A 9,719-nucleotide genomic window follows, 5' to 3' on the forward strand; every position below is an offset into this window, starting at 1 on the left:
TGTGGACTGGTACCAGTACATGGCCTGTTTGGAACTGGGCCACACAGCAGGAGGTGAGCGGCAGGCAAGCGAGTACTGCCTGACTTCCACCTCCTGTCAGATCAGGGTCGGCATTATATTCTCATAGGAACCTGAACCCTATTGTGAACCGTGCAGACAAGTTATGTGCTCCTTATGAGAATCTAAGTAATGCCTGATGATCTGAGGTGAACAGTTTCATCCCCAAACCATCCCCCACCCTACTGCTCTACCCACTCCGTGGAAAAATTGTCTTCTATGAAACCGGTCACTGGTGCCAAAAAGGTTGGGGACCACTGGTTTAAAAGATGAGTTATTGAATGAGATCACTTGGACACAGGAAGGGGAACATCACACACCGGGGCCTATTGTGGGGAGGGGACAGGCGGGAGGGATAGCATTAGGAGATATACCTAATGTAAATGATGAGTTAATGGGTACAGCACACCAACATGGCACATGTATACATATGTAACAAACCTGCACGTTGTGCACATGTACCCTAGAACTTAAAGTATAATAATAATAAAAATTAATTTAAAATTTAAAAACATCATTTAAATTTTAAAGAGTTTTAATTGAGGAAATGTTTCATTGTATAATTAGTTCAATCTTCTCAAAATTTAGGTAGCAATGTTTTTGATATAGATGGATTCTTTGTTACCTGTGAACATTAATATTTATAAAGAGTATACCATGTTAACAATGAGTGAATAGGCTGTAAAGGATCTTCCACAAACTTGCTTACTATCAAGATGTTCAGCAAACCACCCAGGGAGTTTATGTGGAAAATCAGTCCAATTCTTCCTGTCTCTCTTTAGTGAAATTAAGTGGTCTTCATAAAATGCTTAACATGTGCCTTACATATTTTTTTGTTTTCATCCCGGGCAGTGTTCCAAGTATTATTGCATACCTAAATGCCAAAGGTACTTACGGCTTTAACAAAGAGAATACTCATATGGTAAGACTTTATTAATTAGGATGACTGGGAAGGAGTCATCTGGGTGTAGTATGCATACATTATCATGTATTTTCAAGTAAGATGAGTTCAGATACTTAAAAGTGCTACCTAGAAGTTTCAATTTCAAGTTTTGATCAACGTTGTTTTGGAATTAACTTTTTAAGGCAGTAGTATAAGTAGATTATATTGCTTAAAGCTCATTTCATGTTTTAATTATGTTAATAGATTTTAGTGAGTCTTACAGAATATTTGGATAGTTTATTTTCTTAAACAGATTGACGTTGGCCTTAATTATGAGGTAGCATGTGTTAATACCCTTATATTCTTGTTTTCCTTTATTATTATAAAGATAAACTTCAGTCTACATTCATTCAAAATAAAACAGACTCTGATTTAGTGATTTATAAAAAACAATAAATAAATAAAGGATGAGTTATTGGTAAACTACAAAAAGCCATTCAAGTCTTATACAGAGCAAGTGGGAAAGCTCCCCAGTTCATTTTATGTGGCTACAATAACCTAGATACCCAATTCTGATAAAACCAGTATGAGAAAGTAAAATAACAAGCCAATTTTGTACATAAACATAGATCTACAAATATCAAACTGGAATGGCAATAGTAGCGGTAAATGGCACCCATGTACATATAGAGCGTTCTTTGTTTGTTTCTACATACAGCATTACATACTGTTTTTGAAAAACTTACTCTGTTAAAAATGATAAGAAGATCCAACTCAAGACCCAAAAACCTTGTCCCACACCTAACTATTGACAAGAAGAAGGCTCTAAAGGTATGAAGTTTCAGAAAAGCTATGTTAAGGTGTAGCCCTTGTTTCTGTTCATGCTTAACCTGATATAGTCTAACATATACTAAAAAATTTCCTTTGTCTTGTCTCTTCCTCAGACCTCCAGTAGGCTGTTTTATTTAATATCTCAGAAAGATCGAGGAGTTGCAGAGATTGAATGGAAAGTGTGGAAGGAAATCAGAGGAAATTAATTAGGTGACCTTAGCAACTATTTTCCAAATTGCGGTCTGTCTACATACTTATCCCAGATGACGAGGTTCTGGGCTCCTGCTTTTCACTCTCTTTGCCACTCCACTCTGGGGCCCACAATCTTTTTCAGCAGCATGGGGGAGGTAGGCAGGGAGGCCCCAGAACTTCAGCATGGCTTTTCCCCATGACCACGGATAGTAGATGAGGTGAGGTACTGACTCAGGGCTCTTCCATTCTCACCCTTCTGATTGAAACCTGTTTGTGGTATGTTGTCATAACAAAATTCACCTGAGCACTGCAGTGCTTCACAGAACAATCCCCAAAAGCTCATTTAACTAATACACTGCATTAAAAAAATTACTACATGCTATTTAAGCAATATTTCATCATTTACAAAGTACTTACAGAAATTTATTTGACCTATTTAGGAACCATACTGAGTAGGTAGCATTGATTTTATTATTCACAGGGTACATAGGGAGAAACTGAGGCTCAGACAGATTAAAACCAATTGCTCAAAGTTAAGTAGTTCATCAGTAGAAGAGCCAGAACGGGAACACAGATGTTCTCATTCCTAACTCAGAGATTATTTCCAACACACCGCGTCTTTCCCTTCCCCTTTTCTTTTTCTCTGGTTTTGTCTGTTTTGTTTTGTTTTGTTTTGAAAGGCACAATTATCTTGCTTCAGTACTGAACTTGAGGTTGGGTGAGTATCGATATTGCTAGGAAAGTCTGCTTTAGGTAGATTTAGGGTTGTTCCATAGTTTTTGATAAAATAAAAATACCTCTAGTAATATTTGAAATATACTCCCCCAAACCCGTCCCTTCTCCCTTTGCACATTTAGCACATGGCATAAAACCTGTCAGATCAGGTACATTACCTAAGGATAACCTTGCTTATGACCTTTCATCTGGTTGCTCACCTGCCCCAAAAGTAAGTCTCTCCGTTTACAACGTGTGTGTCATGTATACTTAATTTCTATATAGTCACATATCCAAGACTTGAATTAAGTGAACACTTTTTATGATCCTATTTGATGCAATTATCTATGTTTTTTCTCAAAAAATGAATCACTGTCTCTAAAATTATAGATGGGAAGTTTGAGGCATAATTTCTGAAGTGACAGTCAAGGGGAAAGGTTAGCATCTGTGAAGACAGAGGTATTATGATATGATGATTTGACTGATGCCCATTAAGGTTACTTACAACTTTGTGATATAATCTGGAATCCACAGAAAATTGAGATTATTTTATATATAAAACTACAGTCATGTTGTACTCTTGTGTCCTGTACTTGAAAGCAAGCACATCTGAGCTGTCCTTTGTCAGGCATGCAGCAGCTCTAAGACAGCCCTACAAAACTGTAGAGGAGTCAGTGAATACACTGTATGCCTTACATTAAATTGGGACATAAAAGCCATTTTGTGTTGCTGCTTCAGTTTCTCCACCCTCAGCCTGACTTACAAAACCAAGATGTATAACCACACATATCAACCTAGAACTTTGCCCTGTGATGCATTGTCTCTGAAAGCCTCTTTTCTCCTTCCTGTCAGTCCTCAGCGGCACTGTGGCTGAATGAGTGGTTGTGTTATTCAGAGATGTGTGTGGCTATCATCCTGCATGAGTGGGTCTGTTTCTGTCCTTGACTCACTTTTTCTTTCTTCCTTTCTTTTTCTCTCTCTTCCTCAGTCTTAGTACCAGCCAGACCTTTTCTGTTTAACTCTATTCTTTTATTTCTGAAACACTCAGAGTGCTATTCAGAGATGTATCTGTACAGAAAGAACACACCTAGAGAGCTCAACACTGTGCAATAGGATGTGCTCCCTGAAAAATTTCAAATCCAGACAGCACTGTTGTCCTTCACTTCAGTCAATAACAAAAGGAAATCTTTTCTCCTTTTGAATTTATGACAGAGGTAGTTCAGGTAATGAGCAAAATGACTCTGAATATGTGTCTTGACAGATGTAAAAATGATCATAAAATAAGACTATGGCAAACACTGTAGAAAAGTCAGACTTGACATTGACAGTATTTTTAAACAAAAGTCTGTATAAATATCAGATGCTACAGACATGGATAAGAGAAGCACATTCTCACAAGGGGAGGTTGCCAAAACCTGAATATTGTATTAACAAAGAAATTAGAAGTATAATTATATACACATTGAAATATTTCTATTTAGAATGAGGTACAATCCTAACTACATAGTTTTTACATTTTTTTTCATCTCACAATTTATATCCTCTTGGGTTAAATGGCAAAGGAAAATATATTAGAATAGTAAGAGTAATTAATACTGATAGTATTTTATAATTATGTAGTACTTTCACATTAGTATTTGCCCCTTTTATGTATGATAACTCTGAGTTTCAGAAAGGTTAAGTGATTTGTTGAACATGGGTCAGTTTGCAAATTTCAGAGCCGGGATTCAAGTGAAGATCTTTTGCCTCTTTCTGGTCTTTCACTGTGGCAGCATAGTATTTCTGAATGACATCTGTTGGACTGTAAACGTCACAGGAAACCATAATTTCAGCTTATCTTGGATAATTTCTATCCTAAATCGAGGTTCAAATTTCCCTCAACCCTATACTTCTTCCTTTCTTCTTCTTCTTAAGCTATATGACACCTCAATGCTGAATCAGAGACTGATTCAAATTTCGATTCTAAAACACCACCAGAGATACCTGAATGTGTACATAGTTTAATCTTTGGGAAAGTGGATTTCATGTGCAATATTAAAGATAATATATGCATGAACATATAAACATACTTTGAATTACACATTACAGAGTATCATTATAAAGAAAACAATAGTTTTACAGAATAAAAGTAACTATGGCAACCAGTAGAGTCAAATCAGGCTGCCTCCCAGGCAGCAGCAGTAGCTCCTTGTTGCCTCAGTAACTTTCCATTACAATGTGTCTCCAACACATATATTTTGGGGGCACATTAGCTGAATTTCCCACTTTATGTTCCCAATTTAATTTTACCTTTCTGTGTGGATGAATAAAATATTCTGATTATACAATTTGCTTTGGGTTTGTCTGTTTCACTGAAACCTTCTCATCCTCTTGCATTTCAGAGGTCTGCCTAGTGCTGGAATTAACTCATTCAGACACTAAGAACTTTTTATCTGTACTTATCTCATTACCTTTGTCAGATATCCCTTAGTCAGAAGGAATTGAGACAGAGTCACGAGACAAGAGACAGTTTTAGTAAAACAGCTCCTATCAAGTTAGCCACCCTGACTGACACCTGTACCCCCATATTTTCTAAGTGCAGAGGGTTGAGTGTGAGATAGTGGGAAAAAAAAACTACTAAAATCAGCAACATCCTCCTAATTCTAAATCAAGGCTGGGCTCCAAAATAAAGTGAAAACCTGAGTAGACTGTGAGACAAGGATCAATCTTATTTTATTGTAAGCTGAGAAATGGCAGCACTGGGGACTTCAAAGGACTTCAACAGATATATATTGTGTACTTACAAAATGCAACACATTGTTTTAGGTACGTGGAGGATAATAGATGAATGAGAACTGATTTTTGCCTTTAAAATATGATCTAGTGGAACAGAAGCAAGTGTGTGTGTCTGTGTGTGTGTGTGCATGTACACACATGTAGCACGTAAGTATATATGACAAAGGTAACGAGATAAGTACGGATAAAAAGTTCTTGTGTCTGAATGAGTTAACTGAAATCTTCTCAGATGAGTTTTGTGATGTCTGACTTTTTAAAACTGGAAAAAAGAAAAACATGGAGAATAAACAGGTTTTCTGGGGTAAAATCTTGTGGAGATAAGAATGGGTAGATAGAACAGGATGGTAATGGGAAAATGATGCTATCACTTGGAATCTATTTTTAATTTAATAATCAAAAATCACTTAAGCTTTTTGAAAAAGAGTGTGGTAAAAGTTATTCTGTAATTTTTTTGACTGATTGGTAGAACACTGTAGAAAGAAAAAGGTAATAAAGAGGTAAATTCAGATACATAGGCAAGAAAAAAATGAAGGCCAGAATTAGGATAAACAATGGAAATGTAAAAAAGAGAATGTTACGGGGCACTATGGTAAGAGAATATTGATGTTCACAAATTGGGGATAGGAGGGAAAAGAAAAAGATGAATAAAAAGTTACTAGGCCATTAATAGAAGAGATATTAACACAAATAATGAAAGTATTCATTCATTCATCAAATATGTACTGAGCAAGATTAAGAGAAGGGGAGTGATATTGACAGATTTTTATTTATTTTTTATTTTTATTTTTATTTTTATTTTTAAAGACAGAGCCTGTTCTGTTACCTAGGCTGGAGTGCAGTGGCACGATCTTGGCTCACTGCAACCTCTGCCTCCCGGGTTCAAGCGATTCTCATACCTCAACCTCCTGAGTAGCTGGGATTACAGACATGCACCACCAAGCCCAGCTAATTTTTGTTTGTTTGTTTTTTTTAATAGAGATGGGGTTTCACTCAGTTGGCCAGGCTGGTCTCGAACTCCTGGCCTCAGGTGATCCACCCTCCCTGGCATCTCACAGTGCTAAGATTACAGGCGTAAGCCACCACGTGGAATGATATGGACAGATTTTTAAGCCCAGAGATAGATAGCTGTGGAGGCCAACATTAGGCATTTTTTTGGCATCTTGGTAAAACAAGAGTACTTGTTTCTAAAGTGTGGATTAGGGAAGGGGCTGAGAAGAGACTCTACATAAACCCCATTATTTATCTTGTTTTATCAGTGAAAATTTATTCCACAGAGGAAAAGCAATGATCATTAGTTACACACAGACCTATGAACACATCCTACCCAGACACATGTATGCATTACAACAGGAATCATAGGGATACTTAAGGCTGTTCAGACCTACTACTACGTGGTATATAAGAAATAAAAGGCAGTTTCTAATCTCACAGATATATTTTCTCTCTCTCTTTCAAGTGGCTTTACCAGCAAAAAGAAACATGAAGTGTAGCCCACCTAAATCAACAGCATATTGATGCACACTTTTTTCTCTGTCGTTTTTTTTTTTTTTTTTTTTTTTTCCTTGTAAGAAGTGTTTGCTATTTAAAATCTGTTACTAGGTAATAATGGCAAAGCACATTTTTCTCTCTTTTCCATAGTCAACCCCATACATTTCACTTTGTATTTGCAAGTAAAAATACCTGTTGCCGTGCACATGAGAGGCACAGAATGCAAAGCTGTAATGGAGCAGGGTAGGGTCAATGACAGCACCATTTTCTGAATGTTCCATCAGTTCTGTAAGGTAGCAGAGATGTCTGTGACAACCTCTCACACCATAACGGGCACAGTACTCATCTAACACAAAGACTTGGCCAGGGCTAAACCATCCCTGCAAAATAAAAAAGATACATAGATATGTTTTTTCTTTCTATACTACTATTTGCTTTCCTGAAGGCACTTTTAGGCCTTATAAGCAGAAGCTGCATGAAAGTACCTTGACATTTATTTTATTAGTGGTATGTTTCATGAAGAGCTAATATCATCAATTTTGAAACTGATTTGGGACACTGGCAACCTAATGCTATTCTCTCTTTACTGTCACAGCAAGGCATGGGTAACTTGTGCTTCTCCACTGTCACTCAAAATTAGTCAAATGTATTCATAGGATCTAAATTATCACACACAAAGAGTGTTACTCCAAAAAATTCAGTCTCTTTACGAATCAATTAAAAAGAGAAGGAAGACGACATTATAGATGAAATTTCTTGTTCAGGAAAAGTTTTATAAAGTGAACCAAAAGAAAATGTCATTAAGTTTAGCAGCAGTATACATGTACTATTTGGGAACTTAAATATCTGGGATATTTTTCTCATTCTGTTTGTCTTCCTATGAACAATGTAACAGAGTTAATGCTTTATATTAGCAGCTTCTGTTCCTCCTGAAATGAGATGTTAGAATGTATGTGTGTGCATGCATGCCACCTGAACACAGCAGGCAGTTTATGTGGCTAAACCTGGAAGGCAGCGTCAGGTGGAGCTGGCTTATAAAATATCTTGACAAATTATATGGATTTATATAGATTAAGATAGTAAAAGAAAAGAAGGGAGTATAGAGAATTTTAAAAGGGGGCAGGGTAATCATGTAAGAGAAAGAAAAGAATAATGAGAAAAAGGTGAGAAGGCAATAAAGGAAAGGAGGAAGAAAAGAAAAGGAGTAAGAGAAGAACCATCATGCGTGGTAGTTACATGGTTTCCAGGTTGCAGATAAATAAGCTAAAGCTCAGGGATGTTAAGTGAATTGTCCAAGACCACACTGCAAATCAGTTGTTGAGTCATGATTTGTATTCAGTCATTTGCCTCCGAAACACTTTCTAAGCAAATCACACTCACTCCCCTCTAGGTGCAGTGGAAGACCTTGTAGCATTCTCCTCAGACTCCATATTACACTAGGGGTCATCAACAAAATCAAAACAGCTTTTGATAATTGAATAATGTGTTTGAGTGGAATCCAAGAGGGCACTATCCCTTATTGATGTTCACTCTATGTGTTTGTCCATGAAAAGCTTGACTAGGATTTTGAGATGATATGTTTTACTCTCCACATGATTGTAAAGTTTGAGTTGGATCAGGTTCAAATTATACTTAATAAACATCTATAAATGAATTAATGAACTGTTAGTGTCAGTGTGGCAAAAAGTTATTTCACTTCTTCCTCTCTGAAGTATCTCCAATGAGGGGTGGCATTTTGTCTGAAATCTTAAACCGAATGTAACTTTATTACATGAAGTTTCAGGTTGAGCATCCCAAATCCAAAAGTCCCAGATCTGGAAAGCTCCAAAATCCAAAATATTTGAGCATCTGCATGATCCTGTTAAATCAAGTTTAGCCTAAAGCTGCCTCCTTACATATTTTAAGTTCAGCCTAAAGGTTTCTCTATACATCGTGAATTATAAACCAAATGGAGTTGTAAGTACACTGTAGTCTACTATTGTGCCAATCACTGAGTTTTGACCCATCAAAGGTGGCCAACTGTTCAAACTGTGTTCAAATCAGGCAAATGCTGAGCTGTAACCAATCTAGCTGTTTCTGTACCTTACTTCTGTTTTCTGTACATCACTTTCCTTTTTCTGTCTATAAAACATTTTCCACCACATGGCTATGCCGGAGTCTCTGAGCCTACTCTGGCTGAGGAGGCTGCCTGATTCATGAATTCTTCTTTGCCCAATTAAACTCTGTTAAACTTAATTAGGCTAAGGTTTTTCTTTTAACAATGCTCAAAGGAAACTGATTTTGGATTTTTGAATTAAGGATGCGCACCTTGTACATATAATGCAAATATTCCAAAATCTGAAGAAAATACAATATTTGAAACACTCTGGTCCCAAGCATTTTGGATAAGGGATATTCAACCTGTACCATGTTCAATGTCCAAGAGATTAATGTGGTGATAGAAATACGCATTTTCAACCCAAATGTCCATCAGTGACAGATTGGATTAAGAAACTGTGGCACATATACACCATGGAATACTATGCAGCCATAAAAAAGGATGAGTTTGCGTCCTTTGTAGGGACATGGATGCAGCTGGAAACCATCATTCTTAGCAAACTATCACAAGAACAGAAAACCAAACACCGCATGTTCTCACTCCTAGGTGGGAACTGAACAATGAGATCACTTGGACTCAGGAAGGGGAACATCACACACCGGGGCCTATCATGGGGAGGGGGGAGGGGGGAGGGATTGCATTGGGAGTTATACCTGATGTAAATGACGAGTTGATGGGTGC

General features: G+C 37.1%; 1 protein-coding gene across 16 annotated transcripts in view; it reads right to left on the bottom strand.

Annotated features, from left to right (window-relative positions):
- The window catches only part of CADPS2 (calcium dependent secretion activator 2), a 576,693-nt gene that overhangs the window by 147,883 nt on the left and 419,091 nt on the right, over positions 1 to 9,719 (bottom strand). For 15 of the 16 annotated variants that reach the window (XM_025379676.1, XM_025379667.1, XM_025379666.1 and 12 more), the window contains one exon: positions 7,133 to 7,320. In XM_025379676.1, the coding sequence (XP_025235461.1) occupies positions 7,133 to 7,320 (188 nt within the window). Of the gene's footprint in view, positions 1 to 7,132; positions 7,322 to 9,719 lie in introns of all 16 variants that reach the window. The other variant, XM_025379679.1, reaches the window with a different exon arrangement.

Source organism: Theropithecus gelada, chromosome 3 (assembly GCF_003255815.1).
Source record: "Theropithecus gelada isolate Dixy chromosome 3, Tgel_1.0, whole genome shotgun sequence".
Lineage (NCBI taxonomy): Eukaryota > Metazoa > Chordata > Mammalia > Primates > Cercopithecidae > Theropithecus > Theropithecus gelada.